General features: G+C 43.5%; 1 protein-coding gene across 3 annotated transcripts in view; it reads left to right on the forward strand.

The window, feature by feature from the left end:
* Window positions 1-772: 772 nt before the first annotated feature.
* Window positions 773-21,545, forward strand: part of LDLRAD3 (low density lipoprotein receptor class A domain containing 3) — a 115,129-nt gene continuing 94,356 nt past the window's right edge. For 2 of the 3 annotated variants that reach the window (XM_075425334.1, XM_075425335.1), the window contains exon 1: window positions 773-879. In XM_075425334.1, coding sequence (XP_075281449.1) covers window positions 846-879 — 34 coding nt within the window. In that variant the 5' untranslated portion in view covers window positions 773-845. Of the gene's footprint in view, window positions 880-1,785; window positions 2,089-3,407; window positions 3,751-21,545 lie in introns of those variants that run through there. The other variant, XM_075425336.1, reaches the window with a different exon arrangement.

Consider the following 21,545-nt stretch of genomic DNA (forward strand, 5'->3'; position numbering starts at 1 on the left):
CCTTCCTAACGATGTGAAATCCTTATCGTTAAACCTCCTCAAGCTGCTCTGTCTATTTTAAACATGAATTGCAATAATTCTGCTTGAAACAGTATTTTTGTGCAGATTAGAAATCATTTGGTAGATTTTACTGTTATAAACGGGCTTAAATTCTTAGCTAAAATGCCTCCTGCGCTAAGCCTTCCTCTTCAGGTATTAAATACACGCTGTGAGCTTTTTACAGAGTTAAACTTTATTCTCTAGGCACGCAGATCCACTCACGCACTTGACACACGCACCGGGGGACACCTGACAGCCGAAAGGTACGGCTTCACGGGACAGGCAGCGATTTTCCCGGAAAGCCAGAACGGCTCCTGCGCTAGCGGGGGTTTCTTCACTCCCGATCATTGCGTACTGAAAAACAATGTCGCTTAAACCAGGGCCCGCTCCTCCTCCTCCTCCTCCCCCCGTCGAAGCCAAGTGGGATCGGGCCCCCAGACCGACAGCGCGATTTCGGTTTCCCAAACGCTGGGTGTCGGAGCTTTACAGGGCTACAAACCCCCCAGGCTGGCTCCGACTGACCGGCTGTAACGAACCTGCCTCTGGCCTTCCCCTGGGGCCACGCCGGCGCCCCGCTCACCGGGGGCTCCCGCCGGGCCCTCCCGGGTGCCACACCCCCCGGGCCCGGCCCCGCCCGGGCGGGGGCACCGCGGGCGGGCCCGGGCGCACGGCGGGGCGGGGCGAGCGGGCCCCGCCCCCGGGTCCTCCCCTCGCGCTCCCTCGGTCCCGCCGCCCCCGGCCGCAGGCTCCGTCGGGCCGGGCGGCGGAGGAGCCCCGAAGTTTGCGGAGCGGCCGGCGCCGGGGCCATGTGGCTGCTGTGGCTGCTGCTGGGCTCGGCGGGTGAGTGCGGGCGGCGGCGCGGGGCGCTGCCCGGGAGCGAGGGGGCGTGCTCCGCGCGGCGGGGGAGGGCTCCGGGGCCTCCCCCCGCCTGCCCCCGGCGGCTCGCTGCGGGCCGGGCCGGGGGCGCCGCCAGCCTCCCCTCCCCTGCGCTTCCCTCCCCTCCCCGTGGCGGGCCGGGCCCCGCGCATCGCCTGCCCCGCGGGTGGGCCGGGCCGCGCCGGGCGGGGATGCCCACGGTGGGGGCGTGCGCGCGTCTCCGTCCGCTCCCTCCCCTCAGGGCGGGCTCGGGGTGGTCCCAGCGGGGCCGGGCATGGGGCGAGGCGCCCGCGGGCGGTACCGGGGCAGGGGCGGCCGTGGGGGCCGGGCGCCCCCGGGCTGAGCCGGGCGTTGAAGCCGCCGCCGGGCCGAGGGGCCGAGCCGGGCCCCCTGCTCCTTCCCGAGGCCTTCCCGGGCCTGGGCGGGCGGGGCCGCGGCCGGGGCTCCGTGGAGGTCTGGGTGTCTTCGCTAAACTCCGCCAGCAGTTCCTTTTGTGGAAAGCTTCAGGCAGCGCTCAGGTTTGGGTACCTGGATTGTGTTGCCTCTTCCCTTACTGATTTCCATTTTGCTACAGGGACGTTGCCAGGATTCCACCCAATTATTCACAGCAAGCTGTGTGTTTCCGTGTGTCCAATACATTTGCTTGTAACAGCACTCTTAGATTAACGTGGGGAGTTCCGTGCTACAAGATGCAGATCCTTGCACCTTAAGATTTCCCAGCCACCCACACCCCATGTTTCTGCTCCACCTTGGCCTGGGGGCAGTGACAAAGAAGACCTGTTTCTCACATAGAAGTCAGTACTTCAGCTTTTCGATGGCAAACTGCCGTTCTTGCACAACGGTTACCCTGCAGTTACTTAACCAGAGGCTTTGGCTTGCTTTGGGGCAGATTCAAAGAGCTTTCTGAAACTCTTTTTTTTTTTGTTAATATATTCTGTTTGTCTTTTGAAGAATAAAGTATGGGGTCTTCTGGGATTTGTTTTTTAAGCGTTGCTTCCTCTGTGTGTTTTGGCACCTCTGCAAGCTTCCTATGGGGAGAATTAGTTTGTCTCTGCCCCGCCTTCACTCTGTTTGGAATTTTAGTTCTGATAACTCCTGAAAATACTGCTTTTTCTGTTGAGTCTTTTTTTCGGTACAGATGGGAAACCTTGAAACCCTGGGGATCAATTTCAGGTACAGAAAATAAACACAGTGTAGTGTCTCTGTCTAAACAGTTGTTCTGTGAGCATGGAGAAGTAACTGTTGACTAAGGTTGTGTCTTCACAAGATCTACAAGGCAAAGCTTGATCTTTTGTTTGCATCTTTATTCATTAATATTATAGCTGGATCAAATAGCGCTTATCTGCATGGGAAAGGTTTTATCTTGTTATGATGTGTAGTGTGAACTTATACCAGGCTGGTTTAATTTCAGTTTGTAATTGCAACTGGTAATTGATCAGAAAGAGACTGTTCTGAATCTTCAACCTGTGTTCCCAGCACAGAAGCTCCTCGATTCCCTTGCTTTGCTTTTTTCCTTTGCTTTCTTTTTTTCTCCTCGATTCCCTTGCTTTGCTTTTCCAGTCCCCGCCTCATTTCAGGTCTCGTCAAGCTCTCGGGCACGTGCACACCCAGTCATCTTCATGTCTCCGTGCTCTTGCTCAGCTCTGGTCCCCTCCCGCTGCCCTGTGTGTGCTGTGGTCTGAATTCCCAGCGCTTTACTTTGGCTCAGTGTCAGCCCAGGAGTTCCTGGGTGTAGATTAGGTCCTGCAAAGATTCCAGTTACCAGTTTAGACTGTAACATTATCAGGTTAAGTTAATGTGAAAAGAACGTTTGTTAGTTAGAAAACAGACATTTATGTTTATCTTCTTCTACAGTTTGTATTACTGAAGTACTACAAGCTGAGCTACACACAGTTACGGTGAGTTTAGGCAAGGATTGCTTCAGAGAGCTTCAAGTACATTATAGCTGAATAAACCAATGAAGTGTAAACAGTTCCTGAAAGAAAATGAACTTTCTGTAATCCTGACTGCCTCTATGCTGTATGTTCAAGACAAAATTTTTTTTTATTCAAATAAACCTGAATCTACTGAATAAGCTTTGAACACAGATTTTATGTAATTTTTAGTTCAACCTGTATATCGTCCATTAAGGAGAGAAATGATGGCAGGAGTCACAAATATTTAGGTAAATGAACTGATTTTAAAAAGTATGATTACAAAGTGAGCGGAGAAGGAAGATTACTTTTTTCTGACAACCACCAACCTTCCTGTTTTAGCTGTGAAGTAGGTCTTAAAAATGTCAGTCTTCAACAGGCTAGAGAGTCAGGATGCGGTTCACAGCTGGAATTCCGGAGTGTGATCCCCAAGATGTCGCAGTTCAGTGTAAGGACCTTTCTGATGCATAACCCAAATATATAATGTAGGTATTATACCTTTGAAAATACACTCTGCTTGCTCTGTGTTAAGGGGAGGCTTTTGTGTCTTGTTCCCTCCATTCTTTTGGTCTCATACAGTTGGAATTGGGACCCTGCTCCGCAGACAGCATGAACATGCAGGACCACACACGGGCTTTCATTGCAATTTGCAACTACATCTCAAAAGTCTGGAAAAAAACAGAACATCCCCAAAGTCAAGCGTGGGTAGGAGCTCCTTGAAGAACAAGATTGCCACATTAATCTGAATTGTGTAAAGTCTGCACGTCCACATGGCACTAACGAGATACCTCGCATTTCCTTACATGAGTCTTCATTTGTGCTGACTTTCAGAGATATTGCTTTTAGTAGAACTTCTTTGCTGAAAACCTCTGTGTACTGCGTGGGAAGAGCACTGCTGAATACCGTTCTGCTCCACTGCTGTGTAAGTAGAGAGAGCAAGAAAACTACTCTTACTTGGAGAATCGTGTCTGGCCTGTGTATACAGTTGATCTGTTTCATATTTTTGATGCGATCCTCTTAAAAGCTCTTAAACTGCGTCTAGTGCTCAGTGACCAGTGTTTGTCTCTCTGTCCAAAAGCCAGCTGTGGGCTTGTGTAGCATGCCAGTGTGTTAGAGACGGACAAGGACTCCTGTAGTAGCTTTGGCAAGTCAAGAGACTTCCAGCTTGGCAAAGTAATAGGAGAACTAGGCGATACATAACAAGCATTGGGTCGTGGTGAGAGCAGTCACGAAGTACGAACCTTAGTGCCAAGCTCCACATCCACGCTGGGGAGGATGTTTGGGATCTCTTGCAGGAGCCGGTGCCCACAGACAGGTTCTCTTGGATCGGTTTCTGGTTATTGGACCTTTGATGTTTGAGGCTGTTGACAGACTCTGCTCTTGAAAGTAAATTTTTGATGCAGGGACTGAAGTAAGCAGATGATGATTGTGGGTTTCATGTAAACTTCAGGGATTTTGAATAGTGTCAGGGCAAGGGATATGTCCTGGGCTAGTCTTTCATAGGTTCCTTTTGCTCCTCAGGTGTGGGGAATTGCAGGGCCCAGGAGCTTCCAGCCATCCTGTCCCATCACATCCCTGTCCTGTTTTGGCTGGGATAGAGTGAATTTTCCTCCCAGTAGCACCTGTGTTTTGGGTTTAGTACCAGAAGAATGTTGATAATACACAGTGGTTTTAGTTGTTGCTAAGAAATCAAGGACTTTTTCCAGTTTCTCATGTTCAGCTAATGAGCTGGGAAGGATCACAGCCAGACAGATAGCCAAGCTGGCCAGTGGAAGTATTCCATAGCATAAATGTCATGCTCAGTTTATGAATGGGGGTTGGCCGGGGGCAGGGGGGGCAGGAGCTCTCTTTTCCACGAGTTTGGTGAAATCTGTGAGTTCTGCGATCGCTGCTATAACAGGAGCCTGCAGTTGCCAAGGGCTGTGAGGGTGAAAGCATGATTGCAATGTTGCAGTCACATGTTGTGATAGGAAGTGGAGATTGTTAACTGTAAAATAGGTAGTAAAAATACACCTTTCCTACAAATGTGAAATAAAATGCTAGAAACTTACAGTCAGTCTGCAGTGCCTGATACACTGGGAGAATAGTAAGCTCCATACTTCTTTGGATGAAAAAATTTCCAGGTGATGCTTGTAATATGTTTATTGTGACAACAGTAAGCTGCATCCTACTTCCATTTGTGTGCTGATTATCTACCAGGTGACGAATAAAATGGCTCCCTTTGCTGTAAATCTGGTAGACTGTGACAGGGAGATGATGGCTTGTTAGGCAGCAATGATGAAATGAGCTGAGGTTCAAGCATCTCTGTTTCAGGGCAGTAGAGTGGAAGGCCTAATACAAAATTAATTTATCTCCTGGGGACAGACTTTGTTTTGTGTTTGTTTGGGTTTTTAAAATTTAATTGTATTTTTCCAAACTGATAAACCTTACCAGAATGGTTTCTGTGATACATCCTGTCCTGTGGTTGCTCTCTCTGTCTGTGGAAGCAGAAATGCAGTAATGGAGCAGGCCTGAAAAATCTGTAGTGTGAGCTCTGCTGTGGTGATAGCAGTGCTCTCCATTTCAGTATCTTGTTCACTATGGAAGCTAATGATGAGTTCTATGAATTGGTAGGAAGCCTTGTAGGCTGTCACTGGTCAGTTGTCCTACCAGCTGCAGACTGAAGCTGTGGATATCCTACCTTTGGTAGAAGGCACTCTGTGATAAGTATTTAAACTGGCATTTTCAGACTTTGAACTTAAACAGTTTCATTGTCAGCAGGTAGATTTTGAAGATGAGGAGGGTGAAAGTTCTTAAGTCTCAATCGTTGTTCATGGTTTTGGGCATTTTTGTCTTTTCAAGTATTAAAGCAAAACTGTTCTGCTCTGGCAAGATCTCCTAACAGGATATGCTAAGATGCAGAATGGAATATTTCAAGTGAAACAGTTTTAATAATGAATTTGAAGGTATCTCTAAAGTGAAACACTGAATGACAGACTGCCCTTTGCCTGAAATGTAAGGAGATCATGGCTGGAGGTAATTGTATAGTCAGCCATTAGTATAATCAGTGTATCATAAATTTACTGACTGCTGAAGATATTTTGAGGGGAAGCTCATACATGTTTAAAGAACCCTAGCAGCAGCAAAGATGAAAATTTAAACAAATAGCTTAAGAAAAACAAACAAAAACCCCTTGGCAAACACCCCTGCAGAAAGCATTTAAATATATTAGTATCTCTGATAATGAGAATTCTAACTTACATGATCAGTGGAGGTTTGCATTTGCCACGGACTGAGTGTGTATCCAGATACTTGCTTATTTGACATGTAAAAACTTGTTAAACTGCAGTAACTTGATCGTGTGTTTGAGTGTTGTTTTTTTTTCCACACAGCCTCTTGTGCTAGTAAAACTGTCAGATTAAAAGGCAGTTTAAGCCAGCCTTCCGTTGCAAGCAGTGTTGGCTATCAGGACAGAAAAGCCCTTTTAAGGGAGAGTATGGTGTGATGCTAATTGGCTTTGGCGTATGTTTGTGTTTTAATTTACACATGGAAAACGTTGAGGCAGTGAGGAGATTCTAAATGGAGCCATAGGTCTCTCTGCTTGTTCTGGTTTTTGGGTGCCTGTGCAAGCACCCACATGTTGATTGCAAAGGGGCTTGTGGAATTGGATACCTAATTTAGCTGTAACTTACAGAAATACATCCTCTTTGAAAGTTTGAGAGAAATAATAGGTAGTTCCTGTTGGTGTGAGAAATGTGTTCAAGGACTGGGGAATCGTAGGTGGATAATCAAAAGGGCCCAGAGAAACAAAGTCAAAGTGCAAGCAATTTGCGGGAGCGTGGCTGGTGAGAACTTTCTCCTCTGGGATCCTTCCTGCCATGACCTGGACAGCTGTGAACTTGGGCACAGTTCAAATGTATCATGCTTTTTGTACGCAAGTAAACGGTTGTGTAAGTTGCTGTGTCACAGTGAACAGGGAGCTGAGGTAATGAGCGGTAGGTGGTGTGGCCATGGAACTCGGCTAAAATGATCCCCGTACTGCAAGAGTGAGCCTTTAACCCACTGTGTGGGATCATTTAGGATTAGGGGCTGGTGAACTCATTGCAGATCTGGGGAAGTCCTGACACTGTGTCCTCTTAGCCAAGAGGTTTCAGTTTTAAAATGGGTTTAGTGTCTCTCAGGCAGCCTGTAAGGCTTGATTTATTGAAGGTTGGGGAGTCTGTAAGCTGAATATGGTTGAAGTGTGCTATTGTGATACATGTTATGATATAGTTTGTTTCAATAGGGCCAAAAATACAATTTTTCAGTTTTTAGTGCTATATTTTGTATTGGTTTTTTTTTTTCTTTTGTAGGGATCCTGATTTGTCTTTTTCGTTTAAAGTAAAGGAAAATCCCCAAGTGCCTCACCTTGCTATGAGTCTCTGGTGTTGGGATGTTACCTTTCATCTGCTTAGAAACATTACTATTCCAGACAGCTGGAACGTGATGGGGGAGATTCCTGGTTCAGGGTTCTTTTGTTAAAGATTTTGGATGGAAACCAGGTATATCAGATGACGTAGCCTATGTCGGTCTATTTTAAAACAGCTGGGTTTGCTGGATGAGAAGTTTAATTTTAAGTAGCATTTTTCTGTGGGGACTTATCTCTGTTTTTGATGAAATGCAGCAATGTTACTGCAGCAAGTAGGTTGTGGTCCCATTAAATATTAAGACGTGACTTCTGGCTGCGGAGTATCACTTTGTGCTCAGATTCCTTCATTCCTTGGAGTCCTTTCCCTTGCTTTATATATTTTGCACGAATTTATCACTTCAGTTGTTAACGAGTCAGATGATGCTTTAGCTCCAGGCAGAGCACAGCTGCCAGCAGTATCTGTGTCAACTGAAGACTTGTACGTGGCTGGACAAATCTGTTGAAGGTCTTAGTACTGCAGGATCTACTCCAGGTTGTATTACTGATCAGCAGTAGGACTTTGGGCAAGATCTGTTGCTTTCCTCGCTGTGCTCACTTCCCTTTCACCTATTTAAGCAGGGTTTTTTTGGACACCAATTCTCTTTCTTCGCATCTTTCTTTTATGCTATGAGTGCAACCCTAATTTTAGTCAAGAGCTATACGCTACAAATAACAAAATGCGTATCTTTTTACAGTTCAGAATAGATCTTCGCCTTGAAGAAATGTTTTGTCTTGTTGGTAGGGGTCGGATGCAAGACAAGTAGATTTTTCTTGATATGATGAATTTTTCGCAAGTATTCCTATTCTTTCTTTCTTTCTCTTCTTTATGTTGATGTTACAGTAAAGTCATTAAATTCTTCAGATAGAGGAGTTTTAGGTTTCGAAAAATGTGAAACATGACGTAGACATACAAATTGATATAATTGTGAAAATCCATGCATTTGGCAAGTTGCGATTTTTCCCTTTGTTTGTAAGGCTGGGCAAGAGTTGGCAGCTTGTAGTACCGTTGCTCGGCCAGGGTGCTCTTCACCAGTAACCTGTTGTGCAGTGCTGCATTGAACCCGCTAGGCTAGCGGCTGCTGCACAGGGAACATGGTCATTGCCCACACACGCACGGCTGCAGAAGGCAATAACTCCGCTTGTGCTTTTGAGTTTGGAGGCTGAAAATACAGTTTTGGGGCTGGTGTTCTTGCTGTTCTCCTGATGCAAGAATAAGTTATGTCAAGAGCTATTAAATGTTTCTGCTGGTCTTTCTACAAGATTAGCTTCTGCAGTTAAAATTCTGCAGCTAGAAATAGCCATCATTTCTCAGATTGTGAATCCTTTGTCAAATTCAAATTTCTTTCCTTTTCTTTGCCTGTATCCTTCTTCTCTTGTTCTGAAGCTGCGTGCTGATGACTTAGTTTACACTTGCTTCTTTCCGTACCTGATTAGTCTTGCCTCTCTCCTCCTCGCATCTGAGTACCCTTTCCTCTTTTCATTCCCCTCCACGTCCCCCCCCCCCCCTTTGTGCCTCATGACCTCACCTGAAGTTGTACTCATTGTTGCATAGTTACAGCTGTGGGTTTCCTCATCATGCCTTTGACTGTCTACTTGGATAAGAAAGAAGCTGGCATGTATACTTACTGTATCTATACCTACACGCCAGGATTGTATGCTTCTGTAGGCCAAACCTGCAGGGAGGAATTGTCATCTTTCCCTTGCCTGTACTGCAAGTGCTCTGCACCACCCTGCTGCCTTGCTTTGGCTGCAGTCTGGTGTCGCACTTTGTATCGCGGTGCTGTAGCGAGAGTGTTGTTCCTGTACTGTATGGTGGTCCACTTCATCTTTCTTCTTGATCTGGGTCTGACATTCAATGGAATATGAAGTCACTGCTATAGGAAACTTTGATGCATAAGGTGATCTTATGCTTCTGGACTTGCTCCTCTTCTCCCTGTTCATCCTCCTAATCTGTTGCTTAGCTGTACTGTGTGTTAAGGCCCAGGTTTGGGCTATGTGGAACTTGTGCTGTAGCTGAGTTTGGAAGGTGGTGTTTGGTTAGAGCAGACTGCTTGGGACTTGGTCTCCCTAGGTGCTTGATACAGTTTTACGAGTGAATTGTGCATCTTGAGGAAATTCCATTTCTCAGGCATCATTTATGAAGTACAGTTAGTATTTACTTGACACACAATGCAAGGTGTGCATATATAAATGGCTAAATAATTTGTAAAAGTGGACAATGTTAAAGAGATTGATCTAAGATATCCTAGAGTAGTTCCTAGTGTTGTTAAATATGCAGAGTAGCTCTACTTTGCTTCACCTGCCAAAGCACATCGGTTCTTCATGAATGGATAGAGTCAGCACTTACGACCTCCAGAGGAAACACATTGCAGTCAATGAACTTCAAAGGCAAAACAACTCTTCTAACTAGCTAACCAGTCTCCTGCCAATGACACAAGTTACTCGTGTGGCTAGGGCCAAAACCGTGCGATCTTAAGAGCTGGGTGGAACTGCACACTAGTAAAACAAATACATGGTCTAACTGGAACCTGAAGTGCATGCATTTTGTCTTGAGGAGAATGGCTGTCTGCCAGAAGAGTTTGGGGCTCTGGTGCTGATCTTGGATGGGTGATTTGGGGGATAGGGTTCTAAATCTTCCATGATTTGAACAAGAGTAAGAAACATGTCTTATCAGCGACTTGCCATCGTATAAAACAGTCTACAGCTTTGCTTGTTCGGGTAGCTGGAAAGACAGAATACAGATGCTGAGATCAACATTCGCTCAGACTGGCTGAGTGCAAACTGCGCTTGTGAAATCCTGCAGTCTGGAAGAACTGTACTTGCTGCTTAATCAGTTTTAAAAGACTAATTAGACATTAAACTAATTAAGCATAATTCAAAATCGGCTAGCAAGCAACAACAGTGTATTTGTGGTGATTACTGTCTATTCAAACTCAAGGCTTTTTTTTTTTTTTTGTCCTTTTAGTACAAGCTTTTGTAAGGTAGAAAGAAGGTGGAGAGGGATAAAAAAATCCATGTGGCTGATGTTAGTCACATTTCTTGATAAAGCGCTGACTGAATTCAAATACATGAGTGTGAGCAAAATAAAAGCCTGTGTATAGTTACAGGTAGAATTGTAAAAAAACCAGAAACATTGTGAACTTTAAAATGAGCAGATCATTCACTTTACCATGTAACCAAGGTTCTGCATGTTAAACTTGCCCTTTATTAAATCAAGTCCTATTTGAATTCCGATTTACATTGTATAAGAAATTTTTATTTGCTAGCCATTTCTTAAAAGGTGAGATCTACCTGCACTTGTTTGGCATTGTCGATCTTGTGAATGTAGTGGCTTTGAATATCAGCAAGTGTGAAGGTGAGAGAGAAGTGAAGCCCTGTAATATTTCATTCTGTGAGCTCTAAAACAAACCACAAGCATTTGTCCTTTTACAGTTAAATGGAGGGCTTCCCCCTAGATTTGCAAGCAGTATGTGAGTTTCAGGAATCAGTTCTTTTTTGCTCCTCTGAAAAAAGGAGCCACCATGTCCAATGAACAAATCAGGAGTGTACTTCTGACCAAAGATCAAAGTGATCTGACTAGAACACTAACAGCGTACCTGGAAGATAAAAAAAAATGTTGATAGTAGAGTTCCCAAGAGTATTTATAAACAATACAAATTGGCAGTACCGGTTGTACCCTAGAAGTCTTCCATGAGGAGTGTTGGCTTCTCAACTGCAAGTTTGAGGTAGCATGTTGTCAGCTTTTTCTTTTTCCTGTAAGGGTTGGTGACAACATCATACTTAGTTGAAATGTTTTTTTCATTGCAATCTTTCTCTTCCAAAAAAGAGTTCAGAATAGTTTGTGACCTTATTTTATATTTGAATTATATGTCCATTAAGGGTAAGAACACAGTAGCCATTTTTCTTCTTCCTTCCAGTTTTAGTAAAGTATAGAATCAAAATGTTTTACAGCATAATTTCCTATTTGCACTTCAAGTGATTTTTTTTTTTTTTAAATGCCCGTCCTCTTCAACAGCTGAGGTATTAGTAGATATTTAATGGAGAACTCCTGATTCGGAGTTCCTGGATGTAGGCTCTTTTGAGGTAACATATATAAGTGTTTGTGTCTTAGTTACATCAACAGAATCCACCCAGAAGCAGCAGGTACTTGATAACATTGGTTTGCACAGCTATACCTTTTCATCAGTCTCACTTTTTTAATATACTATAGAAAGCTTTTGCCATTCTCATGCAAAACTATGCATATTAGTTACAGCAGAAATGCTCAGTGTCTCTTCATGCAGCGGCTCTGATAACTTTCAAGCTTCCAAGTTAAAGTCTCTCCACTTATTAATGACTTCTGCATGAGTTAGGCTTTGTTGTCTAATCAGATTGGGTATCCTTACAATTTCTAATGGGATCCTTGAAAATCTGCCAATGGACTATATAGGTTGTCTGATGAATTGTTTTAATGGAGCTCTGCCTTGCTATTTAGTTAACAGTCTTCAGGGTAGCCTCAGGCTGCTTACTTTCCAATTTCCTTATGTTATCTGTAGATAAATGTCCACCTTATTGGAGCTTAATGGCCTATTAGCTGAGTCAAATGAAATCTGAAAATACAAAAAGCGGTTCCTATTACTGGCGGAATATTCTTGTCCTAACTGAGGTTGAATCCAGAGCTGCAGTCCTGCTGACTGCCGCTGCTCCTTGCAAGTAGTCTAGTGGGGAAACTGTTCAGCCTGTAAAGCAAGATTTAGCTCATTTTTCCCTGCGGTGTTGGTGCTTCATTTGTTTATTCCTCAACAGTTGCAAGATGAGGCAGCCCACTTTTGTGAACAGGCTTTCCCATTTAAAAAGTGATCAGTGTGACTTCTTTGGGCCTGTGTTGACCTGCGTAAGGCCTGTCAGATCCTGTTAAAATTAAACCCAGATAACTTAGACTTCTGAAATACATGGTGGTTTTCTGTTCTGCATGGGAAGCATGTCTGATACGGAATATCTCAAAGGGGCAGTGACTTTTGGGAACAGGGCTCTCTTGTACCTTTGCCAGTCTGGCCTTTGAAGGTGGGCAAAGTTGGGTGTTTGCAAACACTAGCCTTCCAAGTGACTTTGCCTATTCCTATGAGAAATTAACTTGGCGTAGATTTAGTAAATATTGCAGTGTTGTTTAGCAGTTTGGAAGGGCTGTGGTGGCCTATTGTTTTGGAAAAAAAATGTGTTCTTGAAGTGCTGTAGTAAATGTTTTGGCTAGAGAACAGTTTGAGTGAGCTCAGCTGTCAGCATTAAACCCCAGGCGTGAGGTGCTTACCAAGAGCTAGTCACTGCGTGTTTCCAGGGCAAAGGCAATTTGGATACCTTGAAATGTACAGATTCAGAATCTGCTTTTAAGCAAGCTTCCCGGGTTGTTCCCTTCTCCTCCTCCCCCAGAGCAGGCCCCAGCACTGAACAAAAACAAGGGACAGGTAAGCATGCATGCAAGAGAAAAACAAAAATTGAGACCGTACCAGGGCTTCTTATTGAGCCCCTGTGAGTGTAAGAAAGAGGTCAGTTGATTTCTGTATCTAAAATGACTTGAGTTTTCTAGGTCTGGGGCATGACTGATCTCTATAGGGTCACTGTATGAACCGAGTCTAGTTGCTAGCTGAGCAGGTAGGAGTTAGGGAAGTTGGAGTTTCATCTATTATAGGGTGGGCCTACCTATAATTTAATCACAATGCCTGGACTGGGTATTATCTGCATACCTGCTCAAAGACTTTTGGTTGTGGCTTTGTCTGTTTACTGCGGAGGAATAAATGATTCAAGATACATCTGTGGGCTTTAATATTAATATTTCTCAATTTTTATGATGCTTCTTAAAGAGCAGTTTATATATTTGGAAAACTACTAATCGGTATATATCTTCAGGTACCTATCTCCTCAGCATCTGAGCAGCACGGAAACATAAATTACGGATGCTTGCAGCATTCCCACGGGGTAGGAGAGCATTAGTAATCGTTAACAGATAAGGAAGGCTGAAGACAAGGAAAGTAGAATAATACGATCATATAAGACGTCTGTGGCAGGGCTGAACCCTGTCTCCAGTCTTCTCAGATTCCACCCAGGAAGCTGCCCTTTCCTGAAAGGGATCCTGTCTGCAAGGCTGGACTATGTTGCAAGTGCTGACATTAATCTTCCTCCTCCTGAAGCTTAAATCGCCAACATTCCTGCCAGGGAGCGGACTAGGAGTCGGCACACTAGCATTAAACCATTGTGTTGTTTAACGCAGCGTCGTGGTGTTTAGTGCCGTATGGGTGACATATGGCTGCCGGTTTGTAAAGCTGAATCTGTGTCAGCCTTGACTCTGGCAACTGCTGGTGAGGGTGAAATCTCTAGAAGTGCCTGTAGACAGGGCTGTCCACTTGGTAACCTTCATGAAGAATTGGGAAGGGGCAGGATAACACAATGTTTAGTGGATGCTTATGTCTTCCTTTGCCTGTCTGGTTTTTAATAGTACAAACAGATAATAGTGTCAGTGGAAAGCTGAGATGTGAAGTATGGTAGGAGTAGACAGAGTTCTCTTTCCTAGATTAGTTTTATGCATTTGTGATAGGAAATATGCCTGTGTGGTATTACTGACAGCCTAGAGTCGCTGGCAAGTGTTTTAAATCCAAGAATTAATTCCTTGGCTTTCTACTGAGCTTCTATTTAAATTTATTTGCATTGGCAGAAAAGTTGGCTGACTTCAAGACATGCTATCCACAGACTTAGTGTCTTGAAATAGTAGGGCTTGAAGACCTTCTTTGCTTTCTCAGGGTCAAATTCTGCCACTAAACATATACAGTAGATCCCATTTTATAGTGTTTTTTCCCTGGCTCCCATTTTGCTGCCCTTTACTTTGAACACAGCCTTCCCTGTGCCCCTCCCCCCTCCTGAAAAGGAGGTAAGATGGGGTTCCTGAAATTACTGGATTTTGCACGTGGAGCACTCACTGTGCCTCTTTGAAGTGGTTATCATCTACACATGGGTAGAGTGGGACACAAATCAAGGTGATATGTGATCACTTACGAAGAGAACTAAGAGAACGTCCCTGGAGATAAGGGTGATCCTTGGCAGTGCATAACATCAGGCAAACTGTTTGCTGTCTGCCTTGCTTTGTGCCTTGCTTAAAATGGAGATACCACTTACCCACCTCAGTTTCTTTAGTTTCATAAATGCTGGTAAGTGCTCGGTTTCCCAATGTGTGTCATCAATAATTCATTATCACTTAATTGCTGGAGCTGATTTCTGAATGATTTGGTAAGTAGGACACTAGGCAACAGTACACTTCCCCTGTCAGTTCCACTTCACTGATTTTTGCCAACGTTTCGTGGGGGAGTTGTCCACATTCCTTTTCACTCTTCTGCCATGGGTGCTTTGCCCTAGGGCCACAGTAACACCGGAGGAACTTACAAAAAGAATGGGGCAAACAGCATCAGATGGGGTTGTGGGCTGCTTTTTGCATCAGCAGCGTGTCCAAGGAAGGCTGAATCGCAGGCAGGCTGGAGCTGGAGGGCTGAGCCCTGCATGTGCGATGCACCATCACTGTGTAGCGCTTCTGTGTCTCTTGTTCGGATGGGAGGCTGCTTCTGGACTGCTGTCTTTTCTTCCTGCTGGTGCACAGTAGGCTTAAAGGTCTGATACTTTAGTCTGATGCCATTGTCTATAAGCTTGGCTGAGAAGGCTGTTTCGGTTGTCCCTTTTATATCCCTACTGTAAGCTATTTATGATAGATTTCCGTCTTGATGGGATTACATAGTTTTGGAGTGGGTGACAACTTGCTTGCTTTATGTGAGGAGTGCACTTTAAATTGTACCATCAGAGGTGAGGGTTTGGAATTATTCAGGTTCTCCTGCCAGTGTTTCCTGACTGCAAAAGGGCAAGTGCCTCCAGTCTCCCAGGGTGGAGTATGGCAGATTCCTTTTCTGGCAGCAGTTAGGACGCTAGAGAGGAGAACTTTAAAATAGATGTCCTGGAAAATATGTTGTGCTTGGTTTTATTAGCATAGGATGGTCTCTGTTCTATGTAAGATATGAACTAAAATACAAATGAGGAAGCAGTGCAGTGTCATGGTCTTGCATACCTAGAAAGGAGTGGTGGGTTTATGTAGTTTATCCCCGCAGGCTACTGTAAGCATCTTTCATCAACTTTGTCAGATGAAAGTCCAAAGGTAAGTAAATACAACAGGACTTTAATCATAGTATCTTCTGATCACTTTCTTACAGTTTGAGACACTGCCTTTACCTTGCAGAATCTGAACCGTTTAACACCTGTGCAGGGTTTGGCAATGTGAAACGTTCTCAAAGGCCGCACTGCATCCTAAAAACCAGCACACAGCCTGTTGGAACACATCCTTCATCTGAGTCTGGTTTGCCAAGGAGGCATTGGAAGGGAATGTGTTGTATTTTTTCTTGGGTTTTTTTGTATAAACATACATAGTTTCCAAATGTATTCAGTTCTATCTTAAACACCTATCAAGAGTTATTTTGTTACTATTTTTATATGTTTTTGAGGCTTTTTGTCAGGATTCTTCTCCTCGGAATAAACTCACATGCATATGTTTCAGTGCATTACCTCTCCCTTTTAAACTGCTGTGAATATAAAAATGAATTGGCATCCCAGTTCTCAAAAATACGTCTTTTTTTATTTGAGGTGCTCTGATATCTTTAAACTGCGTTGAAATGACAGGGCTGGAAAGAACATCACTGTCGCTAAGCTGCTTTGTGGGATTCCCTAATGACTACTTTATTCTTGTTTCATTTTCCAGTTAGCAAGCTTCCTTTAAAAAGTTTTGGTTTCAAAACAAAATTTCAAATGATGAAATTTCATTAAAACTGAAAGAAGATGCCTTCTTTTTTTCTTTTCAGCCAGCTGTACTTTCTTCTGTTCAGTGTCACTCTTACCTTCCTTTGGAGGAAGGAGAATAAGTGGACACAAAAGACACTGTTACTTTAAGGGAACAGTTTTCCATGGAGGAGTTGTTAAAACTGAGAATTTTGACTTGAATTCATTACAGCTAGGGTATCTTGAGCAGCAGTGTACCTGCACACTGTGCTCTTAAATCTGTTCTTTAAAGTCTCATGGAAAAATTTATTGTAGACTTTTCTAGGCAGCAAATTGAGAAGAGGAAAATAGTAATTTTAAGGTCCGAATACAATGGCTTAAACCTTCGCTTTCCACAAACAAAATGCCTGATTCTGTGCTCCTTTTCACCAGTGAGATTCTAACAGCTTCACAGGAGCAACTCCAATGTAAGTGCAGCAGAAGGAGGAATCGAGACGTGGGCTGGCGTATGCGGAAGGCGTAACTGGATTTTGGTTTCCAGTGGCACATTGAGTTTTGTGCTCTGGTTGGGGATACATGGGGTGAAAGAAACCTATTCTGTCTATACCTTTGAAGTTTTACTGTGGTTTTCATCTTGCTATGCAAAATTTTTTGTGCTAAGGAAGTGTTTGATCACAAAACATCTGTGTTAGCATGTCCTTCTTGCTGACAGGGTTCTTCTGAAACACAGAAGGTATGTTGATATACTGGAAAAGTTGCGGTGTCCCCCATCTCTGGCAGTCGCTGTGCATGACATGACGTTCTGCTGTGTCTGAGTCTGATGAGAAATGTCATCCAGGTACCCAAGCCTATCGTGTCAGCATTGTCTGTCCCTTCCTGAAATGTGTTGTTTGCATGGTTGTCTTAAATACACTGAGAAATTCTTAATGGGTGCTCAAATAATGACAGTAATGAAGCTGCAAAGTTACCTCGCTGGTAGCGGTTGCTATGAGAAAGTCTTTCTGCCTTAGGGATGAACCTTCTTGACTGTCGAAGGATACTCTGTGCCATTGGCAGTAGATTTTTAGAGGAAGCAAGAAATTATTTTTCCCCAGAGAGCTTGTTTCTTTGGCATTTGACTTACGATTCTGTTGTCTTTATAGCCTCCAGCAAGCTGAGATGATTCGTGTTGCCACTGCTACTTGTTCCTTGTGTGTTGCTGCCTCCTCCTCTTTGCAATCAGCACGTGGCAAGTTATAGATGAGATGCTGATCATATTACTTATCTTAGTGACCAAGTAAGTGGAAAGGAAGCAAGAGCTTTCATCACCAGCTTAAGGACGTCTATGTTTGGGATACTGTATCATAGACATGTTCAGGTGTCCTTCGAGTTCACACATGGGATGAACTAGTGTTATTTGGAGGTGGTAACACAGATCCAGTGAAGTTTATTTGTGCGGTCATCAGCCGTAATGCAGTCAATACTTAGAGTATTCCTTCTAAATTTATCTTTTTGGAAATCTGGAGAAAACACAGCCATGGTGCAAAGAGCTAGTGGATAGTTTAAGTGCTGCTGACTGAGCCACATCATCTGATATGTGTATGGAACACACAAATACGGTGTGGGACACTTACAGCCTGTGTTGTGTTTACCAAGATGGAGTTGTCTGGTGCTAGAGTCCTGGGCACTTTTTAGCTTTGCATTACATTTTCTGTATCTCACTTTTTCCTTTATACTTTCAGCTAGTTCACAGAATATGGGTCAGTGTACGTGGTCAAAAGTAATACTATTTTTCTATTAACTTCCTGAATCGGAGATATCCATATACATAACTTGCAGCGAAGCAAAGGGTGCATGAATCTTTCCTTTGTATGTTATATTCAAACACAATAGAGACTATGTGAAAATTAGTTGCATAGGAGGTTAGGAAAATGGGAAAGACCTATAGTAATCACATTCAGCCCTTTTTGAGTGATTAAAAAATGTAAGTTAAATGAATTGTATTTATTAATTGAGCTTCACACCTTTTTCCTTTTTAAAAGGGACTAACCCTTGAACAAAAGAGAAGCTCTGTTGCTGAAGTAGAAAGCAAAGACAATTGAAGTGCTTTCAATAATAATGGACAAGCATGCAGTTCATTTATCCTGCAACCACTCGAGTTACATGGCCATTAACGGTTAAATTATTAATGAAGTATTGCTGAAGGAAGCTGCTCCTGACTGTCGGCTACCCTCCTTCCTCTGTGCTAGTTGCCAGGGTCACAGGAATCTCGTTCCACATGAAGCACAGTGAGATGCAGACAGGCTTTCTTCCAGACTTGGAGAATGTGGCTGAGTTGTCGATGTCTTTCACAAAACTCAGTTTTTCTGGTTCTTGAATGCAAGGAATTTACTTTTACGTTACAATGAATGATGAGTATCCTCTTACATACCGGCAAACGAAGGCCTGTCTGGAATGAATTGGTCTGGGAGGCACTTGCAGGGGTCTCTGAAAATAGAACAGCCTGATGCGTTGTGTAATATATGAGGTCACAGGTTATCCATTGACATCACCTGTCTGTTATGATGACGCTTATCCTGTGTCCTAGACAGTATGGCTTATTGTCTTCTGCTGATGTGCAACATCTCCTGCTATCAGGACGGTATAGCTGTCCTGTTAAATTGCGGTGACAGGGTGTCACTAAGCATTAATGTTTGTAAAGTGGAAATTGCCCTTTTTTGGAAGCATCTTGAAGGATGGTGATGTTTTTTGTTCATAATAAAAACAAGATTAAAAAAGGTCCCGAATTCATGGTCCGTATCATCTAAGCGCAGGATTCATCTTCTTGGCCAAATATTTTTGCCTTTCTAAGAGTGATTTTTTTTTTTGTGCTAAAAATATTGATCTCCATATACTTTAGTGACTTGCCAGTATTGGGAAGTATAAGCGAAGGGAAAATTTAAGGAAGAGAGCTGTGCTAAATGAAAGCCCCTTCCTACTTCTCTTGTAGGAGGAAAATCTGTGCTCTTTTAAATTTTTTTTTTCCATTTGCTTTTCATCTTGTCTGAAGTGTGTGATCTCTTTCTGACGTGTTTAACTAATTTTCCGAAGTTATAGCAGGGTGTGTTACCTCAGAGAGCTTTGTACCTCACCTGTGAGCCCTATTTCTCTGGTCTGCATGATGTGGATTCAGAGGAGAGAGAAAACCTCAGTATATGGAAGATTGCAGTTTACTGGGCTTTCTGACTAGGAAGGTGGGAGCTGTGACTCTGCAACTCTCTAAGAGAAGATCTGAACAGAATGTGGCAGCTTGTTTATTAAGAAAAGTAGAAATTATTGCAATATCTGGGAGTCAAAATGAAAGAAATGAGTCTTTGAAGAATCTCAGGTGCCTTTTTAAGGCGCTTTATGATTCCCAAGTGTTTTCGGTTCAGGTTTTCCAAGGAGAAAAATGAGTTTTGGGTGTGCAGCGAGGTTCCCATTCTCTTAAATATGGGCCCATGTGTTTAAAGTGACGATATCTCCGGTGCTGAGAGACTGAAAATCTTAGTTAGTCTGGAGTAAATCGTCTTAGGTACTTCGCTGGAAAATCTAAACGCACGTGAGCAGCAACCAGTATGGGCTGCAAGTGGTTTCAGATACTGTTCTGTCAAGTAAGAATTAGAGTTATCAGAACAGCAGTGATGCACAGGCGTGATGGCTCATGGTAATGCAAAGGCTGGAGACTGCATTGCTTGGTTGCACACTTGTGTTACGTGGAGGAGAAACCTTGATTAGGGCCCGTATGTGTTACACTAGAGGTCTGCTTTTGATGGCAGTGGCTGTCAGTCTAGTATATATATTACCTACCAGAGCATCCTTGAAAAATATCTATTATGTACAGTTTTCCTTGTCTTACGTACTAGTTGTAGTGTGTGGGAAGGACAGAAAGGAAGGTGCAAATGTGTAAGTGAGTGGTAGCGGAGAGGCATAGTTCGAGCTAGCCAGTTGATGATTTCTGGGGGCTGTAAAAGAAATTTGAACATGGTTGTTACTGAGAGATGTTCAGGTTGTCCTTGTATTCCAAATCCATCTCTTCCTGCCTGCCTTATCTTGCAAAGATTTGATAGCTGCTTGGCAGAAGTCTTGGCACTGCTTGGCACTAGCAATTCTCTGCTCATCAACCTGAAAGAAATTTGAATATTGAAACTCAGAAATGCACAGTTTTGAGCTGTGCTGCCTTTGTCATTATCCAGTCAATACAGTTTGATTTTTCTTGTTTCTTTTTTCCAGAGATTAGTGGAAAAATAGACAAGCTTTCATAAAGTGTAATATCTTTCTTTTAATTCTGATTAATCAAATGCAGTCTCTACCAGTAAAAAGGCACAATGCGTGAGACCCACTGTGCTAAATTTACACCCTGCAATTTTCAGACATTAGTTGCCACTAAATTGGCAGAGTGCTGGAGCCAAATATACCTGCTTTGCAATTATATCTGCCCGGGGTGGTATTTATGGAAATAGCCACCTAGGCCAATGAGACGCAAAATTAAAATTAACCCGTAATGGCAACATGCTGAAACTGCAGATTCATTAGTGTATTCATCAAGGCTCTTGAGAACCTCCATTGTGGTCAGTCTCAGGTGCTACTGCAACTGGTAATGCTTGCTTCCCTAGAACCTTGAAAAAAAGATTGGCAAATCTACCAACAGTGCATCCTAAGTTTCAGTTTGGGTTTTGTGTGAAAACAAACATATCCTGCCTTGGAACCAAGTAGATGTGCACTTTGAGAACAAAAACTTTTATTACTGAATATGTAGAAGCTATGTCTTTTGATGAAATTCCTGAGATCTTGTCTGTTCCTTCTCGTCTCCATCTGTGTAACTCTGTAGGTGATTTCCCCAGCTCATCGGTTTGCTCCGCAGCCCTCCCAGCATTTGCCAGTTGGGTGCTCGCTGTCTGGATGTGTCTTTGCCCCAGCTTCTTCAGAGAGCACGCTTTGTAGCATACATAAATATGATGGATGCCAGGAGGAACGTGGAGCTTTCGGAGTTTGTTTAACCAGCAAAATGATGCATGGGATTATAGTAAGGGTTTAGAGATCTCCTGAGTTTTGATTTGGCTCAGTGGAAGAATACTTGACGCAAAAAATGTTGAATGAAACCTTAATAGGCATGAATGGTTTTGTAATTAACCAGAAACTTACTAAATTTTGTTAACTTAGAGTTTGTCCTGAGGGTGACCTATCTGAGCAGAACACGTCCAGGTTTGGAAGCTACAAGTGGCTCAAGTGAGACACTCAATATTTGGATTAGGGGCTGAAGTATAGAAATGCTGCTTCTTTCTTACCCAGAGTGTACTGGGAAGCTTCTCTTTGAGACTTCTTGTCTAGTGGGCCCTTTGAGTAGGATGGCATAATTTTTATTTTGTTTTTTCTTTCGAGGCCAGGATAGGCTTCTAAAAAGCAGGTGCTACTTTGCTTTTTTGGAAACTGTTCAGAGGATTTTAGGAAATGAAGGAAGCAGAACTGGCAGGAATCAAAGCAGCAGCAAAAATGGGGAAAGGAAGAAAGCCGGT

Source organism: Opisthocomus hoazin, chromosome 7 (genome assembly GCF_030867145.1).
Source record: "Opisthocomus hoazin isolate bOpiHoa1 chromosome 7, bOpiHoa1.hap1, whole genome shotgun sequence".
Lineage (NCBI taxonomy): Eukaryota > Metazoa > Chordata > Aves > Opisthocomiformes > Opisthocomidae > Opisthocomus > Opisthocomus hoazin.